General features: G+C 40.3%; 2 protein-coding genes across 2 annotated transcripts; one reads left to right on the forward strand and one right to left on the reverse strand.

Moving 5' to 3' along the window:
• Positions 1-212: 212 nt before the first annotated feature.
• gmeb2 (glucocorticoid modulatory element binding protein 2) lies at positions 213-7,778 on the reverse strand. Its single transcript, XM_089003433.1, has 10 exons — positions 7,512-7,778; positions 7,199-7,335; positions 7,036-7,118; positions 6,716-6,840; positions 5,761-5,864; positions 5,291-5,487; positions 4,878-4,940; positions 4,641-4,778; positions 4,397-4,519; positions 213-1,888 (listed from the first exon to the last, which is right to left on the reverse strand). Exons 2-10 carry the CDS (start codon positions 7,324-7,326, stop codon positions 1,296-1,298), a joined length of 1,554 nt encoding a protein of 517 aa, XP_088859559.1. The 5' UTR covers positions 7,327-7,335; positions 7,512-7,778; the 3' UTR covers positions 213-1,295.
• Positions 7,779-8,317: 539 nt separating this feature from the next.
• Positions 8,318-12,660, forward strand: tpk2 (thiamin pyrophosphokinase 2). The gene is made up of 8 exons (XM_089003464.1): positions 8,318-8,631; positions 8,706-8,947; positions 10,179-10,242; positions 10,305-10,435; positions 10,720-10,838; positions 11,298-11,430; positions 11,892-11,988; positions 12,095-12,660. Exons 1-8 carry the CDS (start codon positions 8,562-8,564, stop codon positions 12,163-12,165), a joined length of 927 nt encoding a protein of 308 aa, XP_088859590.1. The 5' UTR covers positions 8,318-8,561; the 3' UTR covers positions 12,166-12,660.
• Positions 12,661-15,305: the final 2,645 nt, after the last annotated feature.

Here is a 15,305-nt window from a genome sequence, read left to right on the forward strand (position 1 = left end):
ACATTCCAAATTGCCATTTTGAAGGGTCTTAAAACGTTTCGGGGTGAAAAACAAACTTCATGGAGCTATTTGAACTACAGTTGATTTTTTAAAGTGTAAAAATCTTGCTAGACCGTTTATTTTATACTTTTGAAAATCTGTAATTGATGTTTTCCCTGAAAATAAGCAGCATTAATTCAAAACCACACAAGGTCATAAAAAGAGAAACAACGTTTTCATATGCAATATGCACCAAAGCATTTATTTCATAAATTAAAACGTACAAATCAAATAATTCATGTTCAAAACAAAGGTATATTTACAACACATATTTATGAGGAATTCACACTATCAAATTAAAAGTAAAGTATTTTGTTCATCAAAAGAAGTAGCATGGCAACATAAGGAAGACAAGGAACTCAACCAAGAGGAACACAACATGGGAAACATCGGCAGGACATCCACGAGTGTGTTTGTGTTCTTTTCTCTAGGCTGGTGACTTGCAAGGCAAATACATCTTCGGTTGAGGCACTTTCTGAGTTCTGATTCCCAATGTCGGCAAAAGATAAATACCAAACATAGCACTGATAAGCACAATCCTTCACAACAATGCTTTGTTATCTGGTAATCAATGACAAAAGTTGAGTATCTTCCTTTTCAAGGAAGCCTCCATTTTTGTCACGTAAGATACCAATTTGTGAGTGAGTGAGCACTGCTGCAAATTGTGAAAAATCTGTGAGCAATTGACAACATTCAAAAAACGATATTTAGAAATGCCACACGATGGCATCCAAGCACTAATAAAGCTTATTAACTCATCGATGAAAAGGTTTCTTCAGCCGTCATCTGGACCTCTTTGTGCCGGACACTGCTATGATAGGTCCCTGCTCTCAGGTTGGGGGGAGCAGAGGAGTACTCCCTGCGGCTCCACTGATTGTGATTGGCGTCTTAACCCATTTGAACACAATTCATGAGTACCATGAAGCACAAAATTGAGGTAAAGCAACACATTTATTGCTTTGACCTCAGTGAAAATGTGATCTTTTAAGCAAATAACACCGGACCACTTTAAAAAAATATATTCTTCAAATAAACAAATTTACAAATGCCGAACCGCTAAATGCGAGGATTCACTGAATGACCTTTCATTGGCTACTATATTAATTACTCTAAATGGATGAGGAAAAGGGTCAATACTGCTATGGTCTTAAATACATTTATCAACAAAACTGTTCTCATTTCAAACAAAAGAAAAAACAAATGTGTTTCTGAACATAGGAAATGCAAATTTGCCGTCATTGCTGCTCCACCAGCTGTTATATGTCATCCACTCTCACCTCATTGTGCTGCCCTTCGTTATGCTCACCAGTTTGGACTCCCTGTAGAAAAATGTCTGTGGCCGTTGCCGTGGCGTCCACCGCAGCAATGGTGCCGACCGGCTGTCCTATATTTGTGTTTTGTGCGGCGGCCATACCCTGCAGCGTCACCAACTGTAACTGAGGACTGACCATTTTGACAAAGGTCGAAGAGAGAACAGTGCTGCTCTCTGAAGACGTCCCCTCTTGACCCGCCACGGCGGAGAGCACCGTCAGGTTGGAAGCGACAGCCGCCAGTTCCGAGCCGTTGAGTGGAGAAGTCAACAGAGTGTAGCCGCCTAAATTGGTGGCAGCTGGAGGTCCCGCCATGGTTAGGAGCTTACTGAGTGGCACGGCGCTCAGCTGGCTGAGAGGCACAGTGACCTGTGTGGGCGCGGGATCTGAGGAAGCTGGGCTGGAGACAACGCGGGTCATCCGGGAGCGTTTGGGCGCCGGCGCTGCAGGCGCAAGGTTCAGGACGTTGTTGAGGTGTTGAGATTTGCTCTTCAGTTCCTTGGCTCGCTTCCTGTGCTCATCACACTGTTGCTCCAGAGCTGTAAATGGACACAAATAAAGTGCCAAAGCTCAGTTATGCCTCTTTTTTCAGAAATCCGCCTTAAAGGACAACCGCCATCACTTTTTTGTTTCCTAACTGACATCAGAAAAACATTTTATAGCATCTAAAATACCCAAAACGCGCAGTATGATATTTTTTGTCAAATGCAAAACACCAATAAAAATGACTTCAAATGTGTAAAAAGTACTTCAATTTGTTCGTGGTGTCACTAGAACAGACATGGGCAAACTACGGCCCGCGGGCCACATACGGCCCGTTAGGCTTTTTAATCCGGCCCGCCGAACTTGCCCAAATTATAGTACAGTGTCTAAAACTCATGACAAAAAGTTAGCGAACAACAGGGCAGATAACTGAAAAGTTGCCTGCCCCATTTTTCACAACTTGAAGCACAATGAGACAACTAATCACATTAAAAAGCATTGTCACAAAGTATAAAGTTTTTTTTAAATCAAGAACGCACCTACTATAAATGCTACCTTGCTTAATTTACGGTAAATGTGCATGGCTGTAGATTTTGCTACAGTACTCAATTGTCATTGCAGTGCACAATGCAACGTTTGCTTCCTACGAGCCACTAAGCCCCTTTCATAAGTCTCACGTACACTTTACAGTCACGGTTTAATGTAAATTTACGTTTTGTAGCGTCACATATCTTGTTAGCTTCTTTTGAATCTTTCTTCTGGGCTGAGGTTCTGTGCATCTATTTTGGAAAATGACATGCAATTGCACGACTTTATAACGCTTGCAAAAGTCCGGAAGAAAGTAGCAGGCTTCTGATTGGCTGCCGTGCCGAGTATGCAAATTTCAACTGCAGGTAGTCGATGTTTGTGTGCTCGGCGACGGTACACGTGTATTGTTTGCGCGTGAAGGCGAGGGCGTCTGTGAGGAGTTTGTTGAGCACGCGGTCAGGACAAACCATCTATGATTTGGCGGAATTTAACATAAGTAGGTATTATTGAGCTTGAATATTTCGTTGTGTAATAATATGTTTTGAATGTTGAAAGTGATTCCATTTTTCAATAAATGTTGATTTCTTTAACTTCGCCCCTTCGATGGAAACTTATTAAAATAAATCACAGTGCATATGTTATTTTAATCTATTTCCATTTCCTCCTCCAAATATCTGCGAAATAGTATATAAATGCCATATTCCTTGAGACAAATTTATTAACTGATCAGGGATATTTTTCACATTTGAAAGACAGTTAGTAAATTGGGTTGTAGTGTTCTTACTGTGCTATAAGGTTTGTACATACTACATTTAAAGGACAACCGGCACCATTTTTTGTTTTTGTTTCCCACTGACATCAGAAAAACGTTTTATAGCATCTAAAATACCCAAATCAGGCAGGCTGATATTTTTAGTTAAATGAAAAACACCAATAAAAATGACTTCAAAATGAATCCGGAAATGGTCAGTTTCAGAAGGTCCCACCCCCCTGTTCGTGACGTCACGCCAAGACGTCTTGTCTTTGATCGAGAATCAAAACAATGGCTTCAGATTCGGAGAATATGCTTTCTTGTTACTCATCCAGTTATGAATATGATTCAAATAGTTCTGAAGAGGAAAGCATAGATGTTTGCAATCGATTAAAGTGCATTTAATTTGTGCATTTACAAAATGCATTTCTCGAGCAAACCAAGACGTCCTGGCGTAACGTCACGAACAAGGGGGCACGACCTTCTGAAACTGAAACTTTCTGAGGTAATTTTGAAGTAGTTTTGGGACACTAAGTCATTTTTATTGGTGTTTTGCATTTGACTAAAAGTATCAGGTTTTGGGCATTTTAGATAAAACGTTTTTCTGATGTCAGTTAGGAAACAAAAAAGGTGTCGGTTGTCCTTTAACAAAAACAATGAGCCACTTTTGTGTACATTTGAATGTACTGTGCAGTTTCTACTCCACCAGTTTCTTGCATATGCTTGTTTGTATTTTATGCTACATTAATCTTTATTCAATATTTATCCAACATTAGTGTAGTGTATACTCTCTGAGAGTGCATGCATTGGAGTTGACCAAACCTCTTAGGACTAATTTATCTTCTTAGTGGAATCGACATTGCCATTATTAGTCTATTCATATTTAACTTGCGGGTAGGTTAGCACATTCACCTCACAGTGCAGAAGTTCAGCTTCAAATTCTGGCTCTTCATTAACAGGCGATAAAATTATGGCATTTTGCAACTATGTAAGTAAAATATAATTTACACCAGTGTCAGGTTTATCCCCAATGGTATGATGAATGAATGATATCCCCCATTTACATGATCACAAGTGCTGTCAAATCATTATTAATTTTTCACCAACATAACAAAAATGTAATCAGAACCTTTACTTTTATCTAATTCAATCATTGGTTGGTTGTTTTATTGTATGGTAAATACAAAAAAGTATAACCAAGCCCATCAGTCACTATGAAAAATGTAATTTGGTTTTTGAGCACAAAAGTTTACCAAGCCCTCAGTTTGTTTCAACAAACACTGACCTGCAAGGCTGCTGGTGTACTGCTCTCTATAATGGTCCATCCGGCTCTTATGACTGCTCAAAACGTTCTTCACAAGATCCAGCATTCCAAAGTTGTGCACGATGCTGTCGAGCAAAGCAGCATCTGGTAAAAGAAAACACTCCATGTCAAATGTCTCAGCTGGTTGTTGCGATACTGGATCGAATGGCCTCGTTCAAGCCTTGACATATCAAAAAACAACCTTTTAATTGAATGGGATTCTAACCTTTAACCTGCAATGATGGCTCACACACTCTTTCCTGTAGACCCTTGAGAACCTCTTGGAGCTCCTTCTGGAAGTCCTCAATCACCTCCTCCAGCAGCCCGGCGTCATTCAATGCACGCCAGAATGACAAGGCATCCTCTGCACACACAAATCCATGCAAGGAGAATGGAATCCGGAGCTGTCACTCCCGACTGCCATTTTCTTTTCAAGCGAATGGGCACAAAGATTCAGAAGCACCTCCAACGGCTGTGATTCCCTCTGGAGGTCCTTCTGATTCCTCTGGGTGGGAGTCTCCATTCACTAAAATGGAAATGATGTAATATTTCAACAAATCCCAGTTTTTTGTTTCCATTGTACTGATATTAACCAAGGTTGTAGTCTTGACACCATTTTCAAAATGCAGTTCATGTTTACAATATGCATGTTGGTGTCCAGTATCCTGACAAGTCATTTACTGCTTTCCACCAATCTTTGTGGGCAGGTGGGACATGACTCAGATTTCGACTAAGACCAAACACACACTTGGGAAGAAAAACACCTTTCTATACTGAGAGAATAAATGGAAATATAGCTGCTATTTGAAAGTTTCTATGAATTTATAAAGTACAATCTATGCAATGTTTGAGTGCTTTTTTAAGGTATATGTGTACAGGCCGTAGAGTGGGAGAGCCTCGAGCTGCAGTATTTACAAAAACCAGTGGATGAGGTGGCAGCAGCCAGGTCAGCAGACTGATCCGAGCTGCTGGCCAATTTCGTTCCCAAGAGGTCAATCTTGGTGCTGCGGCAGGTGTTAGAGCAGACCTTTGCGTGATGATAGAATTCCAGATCACCGGAATCCATGATCTTCCTGAGGAATAAAAACATGCGGTAATACATTGTCTTAATACCCTTAAAATTCTTCAACTTCAAAAATAGTTGTTACTAATGAACTGGGAGAATGTCAGTGCAACACAATACCGTTTAATAGAGGCCTGCGCTAATCGTAATTTGGTAATACGTCACCAGAATAAAGTGGGTATGCTTGTTAACCAATTGTTTCACAACTTTACTAAATTGAACCGTAAATTCAATGGGTGGAAAATATGTTAACTTTTTTTTTCAACTTTTTTTCTGTTTATACCTGAGAACGGTGCCATTCAGTCTGATGGCTCTTTTCCAATCCTTCAGTGTGGACTTGCCTGCTAGGCCCACAAACTCTTTGGGGCTGATGAGTTGATCATTAAACTGGGGGACAACGCACAAGCATGAGGGTAAATTATGTTTTTGTAGATTTAGTCAAGGATGTACAAAAAAAAAAGAAAAGTGAAATGAGAGTAGTTCAGTCTGCAAAGGATTCTCTAGGATTCAGCATGAGAAATTGGCTTCCAAAAGTGGAATGTACGGGGCCTGAACTCCCAAATGTGAGTGCTGGCAGCATAAAGATGAATAGTTTAGCGGTTTACCCATATACAGTACCAACAAATCCTGCCGTGTTATCCAGAGTGATTGATCTGCTTTGACAAGTCAGGAATTACAATAATGAATGTTAAACATGATCAAAATTCAAAATCCCAAATGTATATGTGTGTGTTATTAAAATTTGAAACAGTACGATAAGCCAGTTAAATGTATGCTGGTCCCAAACACCAACATAATGGGGTTGAGAGTTTCAACATATTCACTCTTCTAAAATTGACAATGAGAAGTTTGCCATCACAAATTATGTAAACCAACGGTTAGCCGGTTTTACTTCTTTATTTTTTCACTTTTAGTAATTTTGCTTCTTTGTATCTTTCAGCAATCTGGAAACCCTGTCATGCTATGATCCCTCTTCCAGGTTTGTAATGTTATAAAGACAGACTTCGTGTGGAGGGAATAAGATTTTCCATTGTTCAGTGTGGAGTCGGTCACATTAAAAAAATTAGTAAATATAAAAAATCAGCATATTTGTACTGTACTGTACTTTATTTGCTGCAACAACATTCAATACAGTGTTATCATTCATATGCTTTAATGTCTTAGCAACATCATTTCTTCTTTCAGTGTAGCAACTTTGGTCCATGACACTTGTAAATTATCATTTGGCTAACATGTACCTGGACACATTTCACATTAATCCCAGGGCAAACAAACTTCTTCCACACCAACGTGGCTGTGGCTTCTCCACATGTGATGGGGTACAACACATCCGCCTCCATGGCCATCTCCTCTGTTAGCTTCACTGCATACACAGAGACAGGGTCAAACTCATGAAGCCAACACTCCACAAAATACAGTATAACTTGACAGTATTATTTTTCTAAACTGCTTATCGTGTCATCATATTCACTGCTCTGGACAATTTAGAGTCTTCAATGAACCTAATAGTGGGGCAGGGGCATTGCAGATACATACAATATAATGTAAGTCACTATACCAATGACTGGTTCCTCATTGGACAAGGAATCAGTTTTAGTCGAATAATCATTTTCCAGATGAGTGACTGTGAGAACCTGCTCCCTGGAAAGAAAACCAAAAATGAATGACAAAAGTGCAACAGGCTGCAGCATTGCTGGTATCTTTTCAGTGTTCATACAAACCCTGGCTGATGGCTGAGCTTGGTTGCCACCAGCACTGCCTTGTCGTCTTCTGCTACAGACGGCTCCTCGGACACTGTCAAAATTACGACCTCACTCATTTCTGGCATTTTCACGTCAGCTGAGGCCATGGCACACAACTGAAGGAAGGAAGGATGAAAAAAGAAAGACAGATACACAGATAGAGTGAAAAGTACAGTTAGCACTATGGTTACGTGCTGTTTCGCAAACAAATAAACAGAAAGGCTAAGAGAGATAGAGCAGCCAAACTTACCTCTTTTATTACTACGCAATTGTTATTTTAACACAATCTTACCTTGTGTATCACCGAGGTTAGCCAGTTAGCGGGTACCTAGCAGAGCTAACGCCTGCTCAATGTAGCTCCGGGTGGCTACAAACGTGACCGTGTATTTAGTTATGGTGGAAAAACTATACGTAAACACATGAGCCGGTTTGTATCCGATATGATAAAGTCACTCAATACTTTGAGCGTACTCGAAACACAAATTTCCATCTTCCTGCGACTTACGAAGTGTACATTTCCAGTGGGTAGCTGACGCTTCTTCTCGACAGAAATTGTGTTTCAAATTCTAACATTATTTTTGACTAACGCCACATACTGTCGAGTTGTTGTATTGAAACTATTAAAGTGTTGCATTTAGTTGGTGGGGGAAAAGTCCCTTTTAGGAAAGGTGTTAGTTTATATTTTTAGGGGCAAGGGTAGTTTTTCTTATTTTTTTTCTGTCATAGAAAAACAAATTCAGAAATTTTTGAAAGCATTATTGCAAAACTGAAAAAACGTAATTCTGAAAATCAGGAACTCGATACTACCAAAAGAAACAAGACATGTTTTTTAATGGTAAAACACATTCCAAAAACCGAAAATATTTTTTTCTGGAAAACAGAAATCAAATCTGAAAAAAGTACAGAAATCCGAGGACGAAAAATCTGAAATGGGGTGGGGTGTGAGTAAGAAAAATAATTATAAAAACATGGAAAAAATACCAAAATATACGCGCGTTGGGGTGTGAATGTGCGTGCACGTGTGTACGCGCGTGTGTGTCAATGTGCGTATGTGTGTGTTCATGTGCGTATGTGTGCGTGCACGCGTGTGTGCGCACGCGTGTCCGTGTGCGTACGTGTGCGTGCGCGTGTGTTTGTGCGTGCGTGTGTATGTATTTTCAAGTGAACATTATAAACCGATGGATGGCGCAAAATCACTAATGCCATCAAACCACGAAGAAGAGAAGAAACAACAACAAATACAGTATTTGGATACGCATAAGGTTGCTGGTGTTGTTTTGCTCGAGTAGCAAGAGTAAAGTGAATTACATGTGAAGCTGCTCTGTTTTACCTGCAGTTTACCATGAGTACCTCTGTCTGGTCAGATAAAATACTCCAGTTCCTCCAGCGAATGAATAACTTTTATTTGCCAGGTAAATGGTTGACGTAATGTTGCGGTAACTCGGCTGGAACGCAATTCACTCACTAACTTAAGTGCTGTTCGCAGGGTCTGGGCGAGCGAATTGCCTTCGTTTTGAGGTAAACGGAATCAGAGTCGGTTGGATTGCGCCGTGCGTCGCCTCGCTGTTGGCAAGCTACGGAGATGTGTTTCAGCCACCGCTTGGTGGCGCTCTGTCACTGTGCGGCAAGCTGGACTCTTACACCAAAAGATCTGAGGCTGTGGACGTTGTTCTGTCGAACCTTAGACGTGATCCGTCACTCAACTGCCTCAAAGGTTGGCGAGATGAGGTGAGACACGTTGGTGCAGTCTTGGGGCAACATCCATCCATCCATCCATCTTCTGCCGCTTATCCGGGGTCGGGTCGCGGGGGCAGCAGCTTCAGTAGGGAAGCCCAGACTTCCCTCTCACCAGCCACTTCTTCCAGCTCGTCCTGGCGGATCCCGAGGCGTTCCCATGCCAGCTGGGAGACATAGTCTCTCCAGCGTGTTCTGGGTCGTCCCCGGGGTCTCCTGCCAGTGGGGCATGCCCGGAACACCTCACGAGGGAGACGTCCCGGGGGCATCCTAATCAGATGCCCGAGCATGGGGCAACATTCCAATTCTAATTAATTCTTATATCATCTGAATTATATTTTTTTCTCAACGGTCCAATCGTTTTCTTTCGTAGCATTTGGTCGCTTGCTACCGGTGCAGTGGTATCTTGACAAAGAATGGCAGATGAAAAGAAAGGGAAAGTGACAATGGGACACACTGACACCAAAATGAACCACTCGCAAGGGGAATGGAAAAGATCCTTACACAATGTCTGACGTCACGCACAAAGCACACGTCAATATAATACTGTACTGCAATTATGTATTGTTTGTTGCGCGATTATGTATCGCCTAATGTATGTAGCCAATTTTTACAAAAAGTTAACTATGCAGAAATATTTGTTGAGGTGCACTTTTGATTTATTTCTCGAAGCAGACTGCTTCACGAGGTGTTCAAAGCCAGTGTGTTTGATTTTGTTCTGTTTTGTTTGCACTGTTGTTTGTTTCCTTTACTTTGTTTGTTTGCATGCCATTTAAATTTAAACAAAAACTGTACTGCAATGTGCGTGACTTGGCTTAATTACACTTTATAAACCGGGTGTCTCTAAAATGTCATTGACGGTTTAATATCTTACAATACCGTGCTATTTTTTTCAAAACGAATCACCAAGTGTGATTTTTGTTTATTTTGTAGGCGGCAATGGGTTAATGATATTGTAACTCTTTTCAGAATTCAAAATTATTGTGTACACTTGTAATTTGAGTTACAAGCTACATCATGGCACAAATTAAACTCAAGTCAACGTACCACTGTACCTTTCTGTTGGATTTATTCAGTTTCACATTTTAATCAGTTTCATTGCAATGTGATCAAGGCGGGGGTTGAACCAAACATACTTCAAAGTTCAAATTTATTATTTTTTCAGATGGAATGATATACAGTAATTCAAGAAATATTAATTTGGTGACATGTTCTCTTTTCTTAGAGGTTCAATGTCATGGGCAAATTCTCAGATCCTCCAGTGATGTGGATGGAAAGATCAGCGACCAGTGAGTCACCCACATCCATTGTTGCAAAAGGCCCATCTGATGCTCATTCTCCTGTCCAACAGGCCTTTTCGGTGTTAAGTGCTATGGGGTCCATGTCAATGGTTACACCATTAGTGAGAGTGGGGACGTCTCTATGTGGCTAGCACGACGCTCTCCCAACAAGTCAACCTTTCCTGGACGACTTGACAACATGGTGAGCACAAACGGATCACATTGGTTGAAATTTAGTGTGTAGCAAAACACATCACAGAGAGAACAGACACAGGAGAGCAGTAATTTTTTGTCACCTTTTTATTAAATCTTTCTGCTTTTCAACAAAATAAAGATAACGAAAGACAAACAAAGTATCGTAGGCCTACGTAAAACACTAATTTCCTGTTCATCGAAGGCAAATTGGCTGCTGTTGAAAAAGTTACTCTTGTACTTGATTAATGTCCAGTTGGGGGATTAAAATTGATCAGCCTTGTATACTTGAAGGCAGCCGGTGGTCTGGCTGCGGGTGTGAGCATCAAGAATACACTTGTGAAAGAATGTCAGGAAGAAGCATGTGTCCCAAAAGCACTTGCAGAAAAGGCCCACCCTGTATCCACCATAAGGTACGTGTAGACTACAACACATTTGAATATTGTAAATTATTTTTGTCTTGTAGATAAAACATGAGCGTGGATGGCAGTGTAACTCCAACTAACGAAACTGGGAGGCAATTCTTGCAACCTCAAGCACAATACAGGCAGAAACTATCCTTTACTATGAGTTATTATTTTTAAAAGTCGTTTATAATAACGTGAAACTGTGTTTTTCGAGTCATTTTGTGAAACGATGGAGTACTATTGTCATCATAGTTTGGATAAAAAATCCCTACTCTCCCCATTGCAAAAGGTTATGTTTAAAAAAAAACAATAAATTGCATCAACATTGCGGTCATGATGAAAACCAGCATGTCTTTAATATTTTTTAGAACAATATAATGATAGTAGAATTTTAGCCCACTTAATCCTGTCCTTAAAATTGAAGACACATAAGTACTATTGATTGCTTTACAAATTGTTCACTAGCTACACTTATGAAGATGGAGAGGAGATCTTTTCAGAGTGTTCGTTTATCTTTGATTTGGAACTTCCACCTACCTTCAAGCCCAGTGCAGGGGATGGAGAAGTGCAGAAATTCTCCCTTCTGCCCATAGAGAAGGTAAGAGTCTGTCTAGCAACTCCCGCAATGAAACATGGTCCTACGGGCAACCCAAATTCCACATGACGTTACTGATCCACTGCTTAAATGGATGCTTTGATCCTCTCCTCTTTCATCTATTACTGCTTCATGTCATCACAAAGAGGGTACAGCAAGTCCTGAAGAATGAATGACTCTCTGTGTCTTTGTTTTGTCATATTATTTGTTATTTTTGTTTTTCCCAAGATGGCGGCGCGTGAACGCACAGCGGCTCCCCTCTCCCGGCAAATTGGCATTTTCATGTTTATTATGTTTGTTAAAGTCATTCTAAGTGCCTTGCATGCTGGGTTCGAGAGGACAGTAATTTCATCTGTGCTGTATGTCATGCATATTAGCATATTTGACAATAAAGCTGACTTTGAAAAGCTCCAGAATTCAAAGAGGATATTGTCTATTGTTAATGAATGCATTTCTTTCTTCAGGTGAAAGAAATGCTGGCCCCTGAAGATTTCAAATCTAACTCTGCCATGGTGGTCTTGGACTTTCTCATCAGACATTCAGTTATTGAGCCTGACAGTGGTCAGTCACATTCTAGAATAGAATATGTACAGATCCAATGTGTAGCCCCGATCAACCAATTCTCCATGTGGTTCTTGTTTTTTTTTTTTTTTTTTTTTTTTTTCAGAACCATCTTACCAGGAAATTGTGTCCGGACTCCATCAAGACATTTGCAATCATGAAAAGTCTCTCTTTTAATACTTGATTTGTTTTTAATTTTTTGTCAGTTTTGTTTAATTGTTTTAATTTGTGGTTGTTAAAGTGCTCTACAAATTACACAAGACAAGTTGAGTAAAGTAATTAATATGTTAAGCCTTTTCTTTGAACTTCAAACCCAGAGATAGAAGCCCCCCCCCACCCCACCCCCGCCCGAATCACCTGCCACTGCTCTCTCAAAGGAAGGTGTGTCGGTGTAATTAAAGAGATTTTTGTTAATTATGCATTGCTTCCCACTTTTGTTTACCAGGTTGATGACTTGCACACCATGTATATTGCTGTATAAATTAACTTTGCCTAATATACTGTACTTGATGTGTAAGACACAAACACAATGTCATTGTTATGAAAATATAACATTTTATGTTGTTGTGCCACTGTGTTCTTATATGGTACAATTTCTTTTAAAATGACCAATCCTTGGAAATATTTATTTCAATTTCAAAGACTGAGCGATGAATAAAGCAGTAAACTTGACCACATTGAATTTGTGTGTCAGTATGAGCGAACGTGCACATGCATGAATGTGTGAGTGTGTACATGTGTGCATGCATGTGTGATTTAACACAGGGGTGTCAAAGTGATTTTTTTGTGGCGGGCCACATTGTAGTTACGGTTTCCTCTCGGGCCGTTATGAATTTGCTGAAGCCATTCGAATGTTTCATCACCACATATTACATACAAAGCGCACAACGAATTAATTAATAATACATTTTCAGATTTGAAGTAAAAAAATACTGTTATTGTGGTTTACATACGACAATATGAAATTTTGGTTGGGACTATAGCAAGCATCATGGAATAAAAACAAGTTTGATTTGCTTTCACGCCCAAATAGAATGGTGAGGCTTGACTTTGTGACCGGTGATTTAATAGAATTCTCCATGCGTCTGTGATGTAAAACAAGACTGTGTAGAAAAAAATACAACAGAATTTAATGTTGAGACAAGACTGGCTGTCCATACATGGCCCGGAGTTGTAAATGCTTCACCCACCAACTGACCCACAGCTTGTTTGCCAGAGTCAATCCAATGTCACATTTGCCACTCAATGGCAACGCATTGTCACCTGAGCTAACTTTATTCTGTCTTTGCTATGTGAGAACCTTATGATATTACAGGACCAAATGACAATTTTGTCACAGTGTTTTTCTTTATTTGAACACATGTGAATTGTAAATGTTTGGACCACTTCAATATGCACAGTGACGTGCGGTGAAGTTCATGGCTGGTGAGGCACTGATGTCATCACAGTCAGATTTACAAACGTATTAACTCTACAAGAGTAGCTTATTCACCATTTGATTGGCAACGGTTAACGTTTTGTGTTTAAAATGTCATGTCAGCATTCTTTTTCAATTTAGCATTCTTCTTTCAATTTAGATATGTAATCCTCCATTTTGAAAATAAGGCCAAGCAACACGAAAAACTGACTGGATGGTTGCACTTAACTTGCTAACTGTTAACTGTAGCTTGCTCTCACTAATTCTATTATTCTGCAGCCGAGGAGGGGCAAGAAGAATCTCTGTAATCGCCAGCGCCTCCTGTCATGAGGCAGGAGAACTGTGTGCCTCGCCTATGCACACAGTTTTGATAAAAATAAAATACATTAAACACTGTAGTACAGTGTCTATAATGTAAAGCGACTCTACATTATATACACCAGCTAAACTGTAGAAATTTTATTCATATACTAAAAGTGTTTGAACACTTTAATAGCGATATGCAGAGGGACAGCAACGTGGTCTCACTGCAGAGCAAGCCAGCACAGTTCGCATGGTCATTGCGCAATCAATGGTGAGGCTCAGCCGGCTGCTGCCTCACCGCTCGTCTCTACTTAGTACTTGAACGGTAAATGTGAACATTCAGCGATTTTGAAAAAAATCCAAAAATAGTGAAGGTCTGTGTAAGCTCTCAGTCGTACAGGAGTGGTCCATTAATGAGAAGGCTTCTTCAGCCGTCATCTGTACTTTTTTGAAGGTGTCGGACGTTTCACCTCCTATCCAAGAGGCTTCGTCAGCAACCTAAAGTCTTACCGGTCGTATCGGCCCTATTTATAATTTAATGTTCAGACATGGCGGCGCCGAACACAGCTATGATAGGTCCCTACTATCAGGTTGGGGGGAGCAGAGGACCACTCCTTGTGGCCCCACTGATTGTTCCTACATTCCTGACTAACGAATGGCCTGTTTGCCCCACTCCCTCAGGTATCACCTCATCAGCATTACGAATGTTGCCTAACCTGTGTTGCCTAAGCAGGCTATTATATGAACGATCCAAATTGAACCTCACCCCACCAGACCGGTTTAATGAAGGATTTAGTTGTTTTATGAGAATCGCTTCTTTTACTCCCCTTTCAAACCATCTATGTTCTTTTGCTAAGATGTTAACCACATTGTCGTCAAATGAGTGGTTGCTAGCTTTTAGGTGCAAATGTACTGCCGATTGAGGCCCACTAGTATTATCCCTGCGATGTTGATAGTCTTTTTTTGAGAATTTGTTTCGTCTCCCCAATGTACTGCTCTGCTGTATTTTTTTCGGCTAAGTATCCGGGTTGCAGGGGTGCTTGCTATTTTGCCAGCAGACAAGGGCAGATGCACAGTGCTTCTCAACACATTGGATTAAGAAGACAACATAAATAGGTTAATCAGTGATTCTCACACTTATGAGCAACTAAAAAGGGACCCTTACAATATATACAAGAAAGAAATGATAGACTTTGTAGTTTTTCAGAAACTCCTGCAATGTAAGGTACTGCTACCTCTCCTTTTTGTATCTTGAGAATTTTTTGTTTCATTCCCTATTCTTTCTGACATTTGTTGAATAACCACTGAGGGGACACATAGTTAGTGGGTTAGTGCTCTCCTGATATGTTTTGACTCCTTTTCTCTACCTTCAATGCTTCTTGGTATTAGCTTAGCCCTATGCTGGAGGGTTCTGATAACTCCTAGTTTGTGGTTAGAATCAAAAAGTAAGTATTGGTCAGTGTGCGTAGCCTTCCTAAAGACTTCTGTTTTTAGCGCTCTGCCCTCTTTTATAATTACTTTACAATCCAAGAAGGCTAGTTGGTTTTCTTTAATGTCCTCACGAGTACATTTAATGTTGATGTCTACCGAGTTGAGG

The sequence above is a fragment of the Hippocampus bargibanti genome, linkage group LG01 (genome assembly GCF_051943395.1).
Source record: "Hippocampus bargibanti isolate YZ-2025 linkage group LG01, ASM5194339v1, whole genome shotgun sequence".
Taxonomy (NCBI): Eukaryota; Metazoa; Chordata; class Actinopteri; order Syngnathiformes; family Syngnathidae; genus Hippocampus; species Hippocampus bargibanti.

Coding starts and splice junctions, on each gene's coding strand:
- tpk2 (XM_089003464.1), top strand. CDS start 8,562: ATGAGTACCTCTGTCTGGTCAGATAAAATACTCCAGTTCCTCCAGCGA. Junction 8,948..10,178: donor TCAAAGGTTGGCGAGATGAG/GTGAGACACGTT, acceptor CTCTTTTCTTAG/AGGTTCAATGTCATGGGCAA. Junction 10,243..10,304: donor GATGGAAAGATCAGCGACCA/GTGAGTCACCCA, acceptor CCTGTCCAACAG/GCCTTTTCGGTGTTAAGTGC.
- gmeb2 (XM_089003433.1), bottom strand. CDS start 7,326: ATGGCCTCAGCTGACGTGAAAATGCCAGAAATGAGTGAGGTCGTAATT. Junction 6,841..7,035: donor CAATGAGGAACCAGTCATTG/GTATAGTGACTT, acceptor CTGTGTATGCAG/TGAAGCTAACAGAGGAGATG. Junction 4,520..4,640: donor GCCATCATTGCAGGTTAAAG/GTTAGAATCCCA, acceptor TTCTTTTACCAG/ATGCTGCTTTGCTCGACAGC.